Source organism: Anopheles darlingi, chromosome 2 (genome assembly GCF_943734745.1).
Source record: "Anopheles darlingi chromosome 2, idAnoDarlMG_H_01, whole genome shotgun sequence".
NCBI lineage: Eukaryota > Metazoa > Arthropoda > Insecta > Diptera > Culicidae > Anopheles > Anopheles darlingi.
The window spans coordinates 18,443,286-18,458,227 of record NC_064874.1 but is presented as its reverse complement, the minus strand read 5'-3'; the positions used below and the strand labels follow the sequence as shown (position 1 = coordinate 18,458,227).

The following is a 14,942-nucleotide window of genomic DNA, read 5'->3' as shown; positions in this document are numbered from 1 at the left end:
TCGCAATCGGTTTGATCCATCTGCATCCCACCTCGAAAGGATCGCTTCGTCTGAAGACGGCAAACCCTCTCACTGATCCGCTTATCTATGCTAACATCTTCATCGATCCCAGCGATATGAATGAAGTGTTACGGGGCATCGGTGTCTGCTGGAAGATACTGAACGATGCCGAATTCGAAGGGTTTGGTTTACGGCCTCAAAAGCTCAAAATGGCGCCCTGCCGGAATCTGCCGTACGCAACCGATGACTACTGGCGCTGTGTGGTACGCCAAGTAGGGCATGTGGCGGAACAACCATACGGAACATGCCCGATGGGTAGTCCCCGCGACAGTAGCACCGTAGTTTCACCAGAGCTCCTGGTCCACGGTATCAAAGGATTGCGCATCGTTGATGCGAGCGTCATGCTGCCTGTGTCCAACGCGCACCAGCAAGCGACGGTTTACCTGATCGCTGAAAAAGCTTCTGACTTGATCAAAAGCACTTGGGATTGGGGCAACGAAGAGGAGGCGCTGTGATATAACGCCTGAATGCAGACAACGCGCTCAAGGGGGCGAGGGATACTCAAGAAGGCACCACGTGCTTCACAGTTATTTCACCGCACGGACTCAAATGAAATCGACCCAATAGAATATTTTAAAAATATTAATGAAACCATGTAAAGATCAGGAATTATTAATCAAGCTTGTAGGGATAGTTTTGTTTACCGAACAAATCAAATCACGACTGATCATCAGTACTTTGTTGCCCTGATAGAATTCGTAGATCTTTGTTGCCATCGTTGAAACACATGCATCTGCTCATATCTCACCTTAAGTTAAAGTTACCATGCTGGTAGTGTCGTTCATAAACAGTCGTCGCTCATAATAAAAACCTTCCACCGGTAAAGTAAAGTTACAAACCTGTTGATGAAAAATGTGAAACATTATTATACTTCTGGAAAGTATGGGTAACGACTTAATATAGTAAATTGGTTAAATGTGCGTTAATAATGCGTAAGAAATTAATTAAAAAAAAACTGCCAATGGATAGCCAAGTTTTTTTCATTGTTCGCAACTCGTGTTGTAACCTACGACGGAGAAGCGAAACCTCAAAACATACAACACTTACACGATAACTTCCACTCCGTGGAACCTACAATCCCTTGAACAATTTAACGATCTTCTTACAGCACTAAAAGGTTATTCAAACGGATGATATCGCGTCAATCTACAAGAGTTGTGTTCTATACCGGGTAAGAAAGACTGACTCCCAAATTAATGAGGAACATTATCCGATGTTACGACAGTACCCATCCTGTTTGAACGTCCCGGACAAAACGATATGATGGATGCTTTAGAACTTTAATCGCAATTTCCGTTCAATTCAAGGCCTTTGCTTTTTTATGCATATGCTGTAACCTTTTGCTACTACTTAAAAAAGGAGCAACAACTCGGAACATATCTGAGAACAATATACTTGGAAAATCATAACAGCGCAACACTCCGCTCCATCAGTGATCTAAACGTACCCATCCGAAGACAATTGTATCCTATCTAGAACTAACAGAAGACACCACGCGCTATGGTATTCACGGGTTTCCTTGAAACATCCAATTAAGCCATTTCTAGTGCAAACAAACCACACCATCAAAGACCCCAAAACACACTGTGACAGGGAAGTGGAGTCAACCGGTAACATAACCGAGCAACTCACATTGTTTACCCGCCCCCTTATCCCATTGGTCGTTGGAATATGCTCCACCGTTCTAGATCGTACGCTGAAAATAATGTATGTTTGTTTACGAGCGCCGACCAAAAAGCTGCAAACCCAAACAAGAGAACTCGTTCAGGGCTCAAAAGGCGCCAGCAACCCAGCTATGAGCGGGCGGACGGGCGGGCGGGCGTGCCGGAAAGGTAATGGCTTTTAGGGGCAACCATCGAAATGGACACGCGTAACGGTGCATCACTACCACCAGTCGGAGACCACCATTTCAAGGACGTCTGATCGGTCACGAATTTTGCACCGAGCAGTACTGAACGCCGTGGGCCATCGATTCCAGATACATCCCAATATCGCCAACTGTATTCTCTTCATCATCATCACCACTTTTCTTGACATATCTCTGCGGATCGGTCATCGAACGTAACCGGTTATCGGTCTAGACACTTGCCACTGGCATGCGGAATCCTGGGTGCTTCGTTCATCTTGCAGCCATTGCATGCGCTTGCCTGGTCTCTTCGTCGCATCTGCGTCGTGATCGCCACCGCGATAAATTATGCAATTGCAACTATTTTTCATTCCACCTTTCCTTTACGGATGATGCTGCGTTGCAAGAAAGAGTATCCTTTGACCTTTAGCGAGAACCAAAGCGCTGGTTCAATGGTCATTGCCTTACAAATCATAGCCATTACCACCTGTAGCATAGTTGCGAGTCCTCTTAGCCAACCGTACCTGGTCATACGAGAACAAAGAACGACTATTGTGCGTGCTAGAGGCAGCCACTTGTGGCAGCAGCATGGACCTCCAAGAACGCCAACTGGCGAGTAAGAGGTGTGATAGTTCGGGTAGGAGAAAGTGCAGTACGGAGCAATGCACGCCAACAACGACGCCGTCTTACGTGAGATAAATAAGAAACGCCAGAGAACTTGTCGTGGCTGACGCATCTGCTGCAGGCGCGTTGTACATGAATCCCTTATGTCAGCGCCCACCGTTGGGAGGAAACAAATGGGGAGGATGGACAGGAAGAGTGGCATCTAAAATGCATTCCACTTGGCCACTTGGCGAACAACAAGAACAGCAAATGAGCGATGAGAAAGGTGAACAAACTTTAATGCTCGCCAGGCCTATACGCTTTCTGTTCGGGGTTTATGGAGGTTAATTAATGTTTTAAGCGCACTTTTTTTTCTACCCCTGCTAATGATACGATTCCCCTACAAACAGTCAGCCTAATGGCCGTCCGGTGGGTGTGTAGCCGGTGCGGAAGAGAAAGTTCCCTTGGTGACACATATTCCGATCTTGGCTACCTGTAGTATTCGGACGCAGGAAGGAGGAAAAGGTTATCTACCTTCCGAATTTCGCAGCCTGATGGCCTGGATATACTTATTACGACCTCGCCGCAAGGCGCTAATGGTTTTTTACTTAACACGCAAACGGTTGAAAAAACTGGGGGTCTGACAAGGTTTGTGCTATATATAAAATACCGGCATGAAGGCTTCGCGGGTCTAGAACACAATGATTTCATTCTTGAACCCCGAATTCCTTCATTCTATCATTCGTAGATCTGTAATCTGTTTCACAACGGAAACAACTCAGCGGATTAAGAATGAGATGCTTAGCAGCATGACACAAACTCCATACTAGCCTAAACCGAGAACATTGACTTATTGCTTTGTGCCGCTTCGCGAGTTGACACACCTTTCAGTCCGAGGCGATTCTCTCCTAACGGTTGGTTCGTTTGGTTGAGGCGTAACCTGCAATCAGAGTTCGCGGTACATTTCACCCCCTGTCATCATCGCACTGCTCGCCACGCAACTCCGAGGCCAAACATTCGGTCAGCTTGGCGATCGATCATGGGGAGTGGCATGACAGATGCCGCCACAGCGTAGATCGGCGAACCAAGCCCCCAAAACACGCAATCGACATACAACATCGATAAACGATGCGCGACGAAGATGCTCTGCACAGCACACAGAGCAGATAGCTAGTAGATAGCAACGAGAAGAGCAGACCGGCGTATACCCACGAGCACGCACGCACGCCGACCTCGGGACGATGGTCCATTGCCAAGTTCAGGGCCTCGCCACTGAATAGCCGGGGTGTGTGTGTTCAGTCATGCTCGAAGCGTCGACCGAGCTGGACGCAGTTTCAATAGTGCGCGACGAGTAGCTGCATCAGGAGAAGATAAACAGACACAGTCACACACACACACTCGCAGGATCACTGACCAGTGCGCGGAGATAGATAGAAAGCTGGACGGTGCCAACGGTGACACACCATGAGTCGGATCTGGCTTGCAGCGATCATCATCGGCACGTTCGGAGTACTGACGGCCAATGGTCTCTTTCTCCTGCTCAAAACATTGGCCCACGCCGGACGCTACATCAACGATCACTACGACGGTAGGTAAAGTGCAGGAACGGGTAGGGTGCTTTTGAGTGATAGTCAACCATCTAGCTGCTAGTACAGCCACCCTTGGTAAGGCCGTTGGTTTTGACTTTCTCGTGTCGCGTCACAAAAGCCGGAAGCGCAGCGGATTGTGTGCGCTTATCGGGAGAGAAGTGAAATTTCCCCCACCACACCGACCACAACCACGGTCCGTCCGTCCGCCCGGCCTTTCTTAGGCGTCTTACATTAATCCTCTTTCCCCCCTTGGTGCTAATGGCGGCATTTGTCTCCAAACCGGTAGATATGAGCGGCTACCGGACCGTACCGGAGTATGACTTCATCATCGTCGGTGCCGGTGCCGCTGGTTGCGTGCTAGCCAATCGGTTGTCGGAAGATCCACGATGGCGGGTGCTGCTGCTGGAGGCCGGACCGGGCGAGAACGATCTGCAGAATATACCGCTACTAACGACCTTCCTACAGAACTCGCAGTACAACTGGGCCGACGTGGCCGAACCGCAGAACAGCTCGTGCTATGGTGAGTAACCAGTGCCTGTCTATCCCCACAGCCAATGTTGACCCATTTAATGCGCATTGTGCTCGATTGTCCAGGAATGATCGATCAGCGGTGCAGCTTACCGCACGGCAAGGGTTTGGGAGGGTCCACACTCATCGACTACATGCTATACGGTCGGGGCAACCCCGCCGATTACGATCGTTGGGCCGCACAGGGTAATCCTGGTTGGTCGCACGCCGACGTATTCCCTTACTTCCTCCGGACGGAGCGGGCGGAACTGCGTGGACTGGAAAACTCCACCTACCACGGTACCGACGGTGAGCTGCACGTTGAGTTTCCGCCCTTCCGGACGAATTTGGCACGTAGCTTTGTGAACGGTGCCCGGGAGGCTGGCCACCGTAAGCTAGACTACAATGGGCGCTCACAACTTGGCGTATCGTACGTGCAGACGACGGGTTTGAACGGGATGCGTCAAACGGCATACCGGGCGCTCATAGAGCCGATCTTACGTTCACGTCCCAACCTGCACGTCAAACCGTACTCGCAGGTGCTGCGGCTATTGATCCACTCCGACACGAAGACGGCGTACGGCGTGACGTACACGAAGAACTTCCGTAACTACGACGTCCACGCCCGGAAGGAGGTGTTGGTTACGGCCGGTAACCTCAACACGGCACAGTTGCTGCTTCTGTCCGGTATCGGCCCGCAGGAGCATCTGCAGAACTTTCATCTGCCCACCATCAGCAACGTACCGGTCGGTCAGTCCTTCGTCGACAGTCCCGTGTTCAATGGGCTCACGTTCGTGCTGAACGAGACGGGACAGGCGCTGCTCACCGACAGTCGCTTCCAGTTACGCTCCCTCGGGGATTACTTCCGTGGCGAGGGACCACTGACCGTGCCGGGCGGTGTGGAAGCGATAACTTATCTACGGACGAGCGGGGCCACCACCGAGCCGGGTGTACCGGACATTGCGATCGTGTTCTCCACGGGTTCGCTCGTCTCCGACGGTGGTCTAGGGTTGCGTAAGGGTAAGCGCATCAAGACTGCAATCTACAACCAGGTGTACCGGCCACTAGAACACCTGAGCAACGATCAGTGGACAGCTAGCGTGGTACTGTTGCATCCGGAGTCCCGCGGACACCTTAAGCTTCGTAGCGCCAACCCGTACAGTGCGCTCAAGATCTACCCGAGTTATTTCGCGACCGAACGCGATGTCAAGACGATGCTCGAGGGTATCAAGGAGGCGGTCCGCATCTCTAAAGCGCCCTCCATGAAACGCTTTGATGCCCGAGTTCTCGGTATTCCGCTGCCGAACTGTGAACAGTGGAGCCTAAAGGAGGACGACTACTGGCGCTGTGCGATCCGGACACTCTCGAGCACTGCCTACCAGCAGATGGGTAGTTGCCGGATGGGTCCGGTCAACGATCCGGCCGCCGTCGTGACGCCCGATCTGCGCGTGCGCGGCGTCCAGGGACTGCGGGTGGCGGACGTTAGCGTCATACCGACGACCATCTCGGCACAGTCGGCCGCCGTGGACTATATGGTCGGTGAGAAGGCGGCCGACATCATCAAGACCGAGTGGCGACAGGAGTCGCAGGGCCAGACTCAGGCCGCCGGCACCACGGTAGCTCCCGATACTACCACCCAGTAGGCGTAAGCGATCGATCCATTAAGACTTTCTTCATTTTAACAATAAAGACTCATTATTTATTTAAACATACAAGCGCGTAGCCACAGACACATCCTCACACATATTGGGCAGTCGTCATCGCAACATTATTTCCGATGATTCGGTCGCTCTCGACTGGTCAAATGCCGATTGTCGCGAAATCGAAAGTGAGTTAATATTAGCTTTGGTGGTTCTCGCACCACATCAACATTCCTCCTTCCTCTTCTACCGTACACATGGAATTGGTTTTCGTTTGTTGCTCCGAAGGGCGACAAGCTGTGACTACTTCAAGTCGGAATGACTGTTTGTCACTCGAGCTCCTGGTAAAGATCAGTTGCTCACGGCAATGTCGCTAATTCTCTTTCGCTAATTCGGCAAACTCAAAGCATATTTTGTATGCAAACCCATGAGTCTGGTCGAGTGGCCCCTTCAGAGTTGTCTCCGCCCTTCCATCATCATAAACGCATCATCAAAAAGACTCTCGAGGTATCCGGTATTACACACGGTACTTGAGACAATTTGCGCTCTCGACAGTACTCGAAAGAACTCGAAACCCTCCAACGGCACACATTCAGCCACACACCCGGCGCAAAGAAGTATCAATTACCACTCGCGTTATATTTTGAATAATGACCCGTGACACACACACCCGTTGTGTAGCCATCTCCATATTGTACACGGTGTACTGCATGTGAGAGGCATAAACAATCGAAACGCACTTCGACAGTGAACAGTGCATTCGAAGTGCATTCTCATCGTGCGATACTACTGGAACAGGTTCCTCCTATTCCCGAACCGTACGAAAAGGCTGTTGCACAGGTAAAGACCAACAATAAAACATGAATACGTTTGTGTCCTGCAAACAATTTAAAAAAGAAGATATCAGCTCTGTCGAACCACACAATGAATAACAATACTGCTTGCTGTACTGCACCATTAGGAAAGCCACATGCGAGAGATACAAAACGATGCGCCATTTTTACCTGCTCACTTTCGATGGTTGTTCGCATAAAAAGGCTCACTGGCCTGTTGTTGAACAGTAACTGCAGCAAAAGCAGCAGCACGCGGACTGTCCGACAGTGAGACAGCACTGCTTCGCCTTTCAGATCCTGTAAGGGGTGGTGTATATCCGAGGAGCGCAATCCCCTCGGATCACAATTCATTCACCTCGAGACGACAAGAGATTCGGATGGAAATGAGGGGGAATGAAAATCAGGAAACCGCATACAACGATGTACAGACGAGACTCTCCCTTCGCTGCTGCTGGCTTTTGAATAAAACAGCAGTTTTCTTCAGGCGGTTTGGGCGCATTTTCAAAGCAAAATGCTCTCGGCGGCTCCAACGACTGACTCTGGTCGGTTGAGCAATGAATCATCCTTCGGCTGTACACAGCAAATGCCCAGAAACGCCCGCCAGGCCATGGCACGAGACATGTGCATTCAATCTTATTGTCTGTGCCGCGCCGGCGGCTGTGGATTTCCGGAACGAAAACGAAAGTCTATCCCATGCAGTCGCACGCGACGAGCACCGAATGTCCCGTCGGATTACGCCTAAATGCACGCGTTGGTTTTACACCAGCGTAGAGCCAGTGGTGGCCAACCTGTGACGCCGTAACGATTTCTATATAAACTTGTTGCAAAAATGCATGCACTCCTGGTGAAGATTACGGAATATTTTCGTGGAATTGCCCTATTATTAAGGAATATCACCATACATCGGAACCTGTTAAACTACGGCTTTGATGGCAAAGAATATATTCGATACAAACTAACTAATGTTGATTTGAAAAATACAGAGAAAATATCGTCGATCACATTATTAAACGAAGTAGTATTGGCTATGTAACGATCAGCTATGAAGAATAGTCTAATTAGGCCCACGACATAATTAAACTTGGCCACCACTGGCATAGGCAAGAAGATAGTGGACAAACATCCTTGTTGCAACCGTTCCCAGTCTGCCTCCAGCAAACGGACGGAACGAACGACAAACCATATCCGATCTGAACGTGCGCGCACGCTCCGGACCCTACCGTCGGCACTAATCACCGCGATGAAAGATTATGACGGACGTCATGGTGAACTCCTTCTCTCCTCCTTCCTCCCCTTCTGACCTTCCTCTCTTTATACAGGCTTTAGGGTGAAACAAAGGTATTTGTACGGTTGTCGTCATTGAGGGAAATTGTTATTCTGACAAATGATATAAAAGAAGAAACATAAGGAAAGCTTTTCTCCAATTCAATAGCAAACAACTATTGTGAAAATCCAAGAGAAATGAAGTGTAAATTCAGGTGAAAAACAGTTGTTACTCATCCTATTCTAATATGATTTAGCACGATGTGTTCGTTTCCATAACCTTCCAGCACGCAACAATAAAAACTAAACCCTCCGTACCTAACACACTACTTTAGAAGTAACCGGCACCCATGTTGCATTTCATCAGCTGCATGAAATGCGTTGACAATGAGGCAAACACCCCAATAAGTATGCCTGATATTTGATGTTAATGATACAGAATCCGGCCGGTGTGCAATTCGCAATCCTTGCCAGCAGCAGATAACAAGCACCCCCTCTAGCGACCGATCGTCCCCTTCGTACTTTTACCGCGCGTTTGTTGCCAAACAGCTCTTTAAATTAATCGAAAGAAGCAGCCCTTGCTTCGTCCCCTTTACGGTGCAACAGTGGAGTGTGCCTCTTCAAATGGACGACTGGCAGGAACTCTCACTTTGCATGGATTCACCCCTCGATGTCTCGAAATACTCTACAAAAAAAACGTTGTACACAATACACACTCGCACTCGTTCTTTCGTTGGCGTCGGTGGCTGGTGGTTTGGGGTTTCGATAAAAACTCATAAATTTTTAAGTCTTCTCACTCAGAGGAACGCACATCCGACACGGGGAGCAAGATGCCCTTGTGCAGCCAAATGTATTGGAGGAAACCTTTTCAATAATGAATATTCACACGCAGGTTCGCTGGCCTTAGCTGCTAATAACTGGCTGTACTGGATGAGCGAACTGGATTCAACCGACCCCTTGGGGAGGTAGGGTAGGTCGTAACACAGAAGGAATTGTGAAACAACGTCTATATTTGGCTGTCCTCTTGAGATTTTGTGCTCTTGAATGTATGCGGCATTAGGCCCGCGCGCTTATAGTGTTTGGAAAATTTTCTTCGAAGAAACGTTTGCAACATTAACATTACAAGTAAAAATCCACTCTATACACTCTCTACACATTGATTTCACACAGCCTATGTGGACTTTAAGGGTTAACATATGATAGCTGATGATATGATTGAATAATGTAAATCAGGAAATTAAATTGGTTTGTTGGGAGTAAAAGTTGAGTAAATGAAACATTATTGATGCTTTTACCAATTATCAATAAAATTAATTAATGCCAATAACTGTACGTTTTCGAGTATACCGACGACCCTCTATAAGAATCGCAGTACTAGGCAATATGCTGAACGGCAACTTGCCTCAAATTCCTTACTCTTCGGATATCTTGTTCCGTTTTCACCCTTTTTCTATTTATAAAAAACCGCCTAGAATAGCATCTTCTCTTCTTTAAGTACCGCCGTGCAGCCACCGTCCATTTTAACCCCTTTTATCATTTTTCCCCGGCTTTTATCGCCATCACCGAACGCTGCTTCCGACCTAGTTCGCCGGAATATCATCACGACTCGCAGATACAGTATCCTGCCTTAACCCTTCAGGGCCGCGAGAAAGTCGGAAACAGCCGCGAGCCGACTAGCCGTCTACTGGGCTCCCTCCTTTCCGCAGAATGGAACCAGAACGTTCCTCGGGCGGGCATCATGATGACAGAAAGCAAGGATACAACACGACCCATCATCCACCGAACAAGCAAACAGCATAATTCCGCTCCAGCAGCAATCCGCCGCTCCGGATAGTTTAGCCAGAGGCAACCTCAACCGGGCCACCATGGCCGGCAAACCGGAAAAGTCGACAAGCGACGGGAGCTACAGTGAACACTGGCTGGCGGCAACCGACTTTTCTCGGCTATTTTTAACCCCAGTGACGTCAGCACAGTTTTCCCGACCCATTTCCCGCCTGCATGAGAAGCGATGTGTTCGCAAAATGGATGGATGGCAAACATGTTGCCACCGTGATGGCACTATGGTGAACGTGTGGGGTTGGAGGGGGAATGGCAAAAAAATAAACCATAAGTGCCGCAGTGTTGCTGTGATTCTAACACACCGAGAGAGCGTGTGTGTTTGTGTGTTGAAACAATTTCAAATTTGACACGATACTGGGTACATATGATTGAATACCTCACTATCACTATGGTGGAGCAAGCGGACGCATGGTGCTTCACTATTGTTAACACAATTGAGCATCGTTCTTCGACACTCTGGCCCGACAAAAATGATCCAAGCCAACAATGTGTGTTGATTCTAAGCGAGTAAATGCATTAATAAAACTTAATTAAGACCGTCTCTCTTGCCCCGATGGAAATCGATGGTCACTTGAATAATTTACTCTTCTCTCACATATTAACCCCAGAGACACCAGCAAATGTGACAAATATTGATCGCTGCGTGCCACGTCCAATCAAGTCGCACAGACACACATTGGAACCCAAAGAGGCACATTTTGAGATAGTCAAAAATCACCAACAAAAAAAACCGACGAGCAGCAAGATGCTGAAAACTGGCGAAACAAATTCATTAAAGACTCGAGGAGTCATTCGCCTTTGATCGTTTGCGAAGAACATGGAAACTGCAGCGGAAACCGTGGTAACTGGGGAGAGCCGACTGGCGAGCAGGCCCCGCATGACGACCACCAACTCCACTGCCCCCTCCTAACTGCGACATCCTGGCGCCACTGGCGGATGTTTTATGGGAGTGGCATAGGCAATGTTGTCGGTATATGGCCAGCCAGTGGAAACAGGCTACCCATATCCGGTTACTTTAAGCTGCCTTTTATGTGTTTTCCACAACGAGGTTGGATATTGAGTAAAAGCATATGAATGTTAGAGTTAACTAAGGCCAGCACTACTTTCGACCTTTTACAATAGTGCATAACGTAGGAATGCGTTACGGTACACCTTACGCGTTACAGGGATAGGTCGTAGGTCACAAACACCGCAACGCTATATTGGATACTGCTCCCGGGAGTGGTGCAGTCTCGTATTTCCATTGTTTAATTAGGCAAAGTGCTCTTGTCGATCGATAGAAAGGTATGCCGCCATGCTAAAAATGGTCCTGCTGCCAATCATCTAGATAAATGAGATATCAACACGAGCGACCGTGCGCGCTTGAAATGTCCACAGGAATTTATCACCAGCTAAACCAGGACACGATGTAGACGACGACGACGACAACGACGACGACGACAACGACGACGACGACAACGACGACGACGACAACGACGACGACGATACAAAACGATGACAATCGCGTGCACTAAAGACGATAATATGGTAACCGAAAGGAACGATTGCAGTAATACGGCTCGAAGGGGAAAGAAAAGAAAAATCTCAACTCCCTTTCGGCCGTTTACGCTCAGTACGCTCGTATCCGGCGTATCCCGGCGTGCGACGGTAGCTCCGATTTAACACTCGATTCTCTCCCAACAAACAACGACCACAATGCGGGACTAAGAGGCCGCACAAAAGGATAGGGCCCTCGCGCGTTAGGCTAACGTGCCCCACACGGATAGTTAGCACTAGCAGGCCAGCTGCGGCGAGTGGAGCTAGCGGTGCGGTGTGGAGATGGTTAAGTATCGCTTTACACATCGGGTACACAGCCGGCCGTTGGGCGGGAAAATTGGTGGATCGATTTTCCTCCCGTAAAGTCCCGTCCCCGAGTGCCATAATGCGTCGCCCCGAGGAGGAAGGCTTTTTCGTATCTGCTGACGGTGCGCTACGGGCGGTCACGATGGCGACGAGGCAAAGCCTTTCAAGTGTTCTCGGCACGACGTGTTCAGAGAACGTCGTCTTTTCCAAAGCCTGCTAGCTAGCCTGCTTCCAGCGAGACTGCGGCGAATGCTGAGATGATAGTGCATTTTCCTTTTTTTCTAGAATCTTGGACTCTTGGGTCTTGGGCTTCAAATCTCTCCATTATTAAAGGGCGATACGTAGTATCGGAGAAAACTGATAACGAAGAACGATGTACTGCCGATGTTGAATGCCGTGTAAAGCATCGGTCGATTTTGTTTTTATCGCAGGTACAAACGATGAACTAATGATAAGGCTGACAGCCTGTATTGATTGTTAGCATTGGAGAGTGGTAGAAATGGAGTAGCGGATGAATGGAGCACCAACCTGATACGATGAGGGCCTCGTTGGGACCGACGGTGTGTATGTTCCCCATACTAACGGTGCCGCGATGTTCCGATTCCTTTTAAGCCTTCCTTTGGGAAACTACACTTCCGATATCCTTTCCACACCAAGGGGCACCAATTTCACTGATAAAACACTGCAATGCTTCACACCATTAAGTGTAATAAAAAGTGCAAACTAGCCCGAACGCGCCAACTACACTCGCTAGTAACTTCGCCGAAGATTCTTTGCCTAATCAAAGGATGCATAGGCTGTACTCGTCGACACCACAGATCACGGAAACCTATTAAGGATAACAGCAAAAGTAACAAACAAAATTAATTTCGATGTACAATCCTGAGCACGGATTCGGTACGGCCGCACTGTCAAAGGCATGGACACGACACGATGACCCACGGCACGATAGGAGATGCTCTATTTCTTTTTTTTTTAGATTTCACTTTCACTGCCGTCTCTCTGGCACAGCATATCGATCGTTACGATGCCAGGCTAGCTACTAGAGAAAAGTGATGCAGCACAGTCAAAATTGGGCATCTTCCCTTTGCACCATGCAATTAACTTTGCAATATATATATATATATTTTTAAAGCACTAGTCAACTATCACTTCAATGGTTTAAAAGATGCTGTATGTTTAAAAACTAATTGTTAGTCACTCCCGGCACGCCAACAAAACACCCGAACGTGTCCTTGCCTTCACGGCTAGGTACGGTGTGCCAATCTATTTTTACTCTATTTTCATTCAAGCCTCGAGTGGAATGCACATTACGAGTGAAGTCAAGCACGCCGCAGACCCGGAATTCACCGAAATACTTACAACATTTCACAAAATACACACAATAACCGATATATTTCCTGCGCGCCGCAAAACTGATAAAGGACTCGGTTTCTGGTTTTGGTCGAAGGTTTTAGGGTAACTATGTTTTCCCTGCTTTTAACTGTGCAGGACGCGCGCAGAAGTTTCACGAACACACTCGCAACTCCTGTTCGTAACACAACTACATACATACGAATCCTTCGGAAAAGCATCCACAAAAGGATGAAACATGCTTTTGATTTTCAATACAAAGTTTGATTAAAACAATGTTTTTTTATAATTTTAAAAATCATAACATTTTACAGCAAACATAAATTATATCCTGGGCAAAAACAACAAGAATAGTGTGGGACTCCCACCCACTGAACCACTCGCTTGCTTCCTGTTACTTCCCCTTCGCGCCTTTCCTCTTTTGCGATTACTCACATAGTAGTGGCAGTGCCTAGGTAGTAGCGCCCAGAACTATCTGGAGATACTTATTATAATGATTCGAACCAACATTTCAAAACTTTATGTGGTCGATTTGAAAAAAAAAGATAGCAAAATGTATATTTTGTTTTTTTAGGTACAAAAAAACCGGAAATTCCATTCAACTCAAACGTATGATCTCATAGTGATTCCCCTTTGTTGTGCCCCAAGCTTCCCCTCCGTCAAACCACCTTTTGCGGTGACGCCGGATGTTTGGTCACTTCGAGAATAAGATAACGTACTCCGCGATTAGAAGAGTCATGCAAATCATGCGGTCCAATTCATAAATTACGCCAAATGTTGTTTGTGTAAGTAGTTATCCTGTTTATGAAACTGTTGAGATGGTGAAGAATTGATCAGGATTGAAAAATATGGGTGCGAATGTCCTTTTAATCGGTTGTGAAGAGTTGTTATTTACGGGATGGGTCAGTCGAATCTGTTGATGAAGTTTTGGTTAATCGATTATTAAACCACTCATAATTTTATGCAAGAACGCAAAACTCTCCTTTTGCGGCGTTTAATGTAGTGGAATCGTACCCACGATGTCCATCACTAGCCATCCATCATCCCAATAGCACTGCCTAATATCTGGCGTTCTTTTCTTCGACGCGCGCAATGAACACGTGAGATAATCTCATCTTGATGATAGCAAGCCGTACTTAAGCGCATTTACCTCTATTTCCCACCGGGCCCTTTAATCCAAGCGAATAAAGGCGATCTGCTTTTCTAATTGGACACAACAGCAACACGAGATCTTAATAAACTAATAAATGTCAAATTCGTTTTGTCTTCTTCTTTACTAAAAAGGAAAGAAAGGAGGAGGGCGGGGTTACCTCCCAATAGCCCATGTTTTCATTACTCAAGCAAAATCACTGATCAGTCGTTTGAGTTTTGAACCGCTTGAACCTACCAACGTTGTGGTTTCCTAAATTAACGTGGTTTTTCATCATTTTTTGTGTTTTTGCAGCCACCACTGGTCCTATTTGACGAGCACTCCGGGAATTACTGTAGAATTACTGTGTACAGTAAAATGTTTCTTCTGATCAGCTGAAAAAATGCTGGTCACTATCCTTTTGGCGGGAGGATTCTC

The 14,942-nt window shown here is 47.8% G+C and overlaps 1 protein-coding gene across 5 annotated transcripts in view; it reads right to left on the bottom strand.

The window, feature by feature from the left end:
- Window positions 1–14,616, bottom strand: part of LOC125948887 (flotillin-2) — a 135,017-nt gene extending 120,401 nt beyond the window's left edge. For 2 of the 5 annotated variants that reach the window (XM_049675410.1, XM_049675415.1), the window contains exons 1-2: window positions 13,385–13,566; window positions 12,551–12,851 (exon numbers count right to left, since the gene is read on the bottom strand). In XM_049675410.1, coding sequence (XP_049531367.1) covers window positions 12,551–12,599 — 49 coding nt within the window. In that variant the 5' untranslated portion in view covers window positions 12,600–12,851; window positions 13,385–13,566. Of the gene's footprint in view, window positions 1–12,550; window positions 12,852–13,174; window positions 13,196–13,384; window positions 13,569–14,525 lie in introns of those variants that run through there. The other 3 variants (XM_049675412.1, XM_049675414.1, XM_049675413.1) reach the window with 3 other exon arrangements.
- Between the last annotated feature and the right edge of the window lie 326 nt (window positions 14,617–14,942).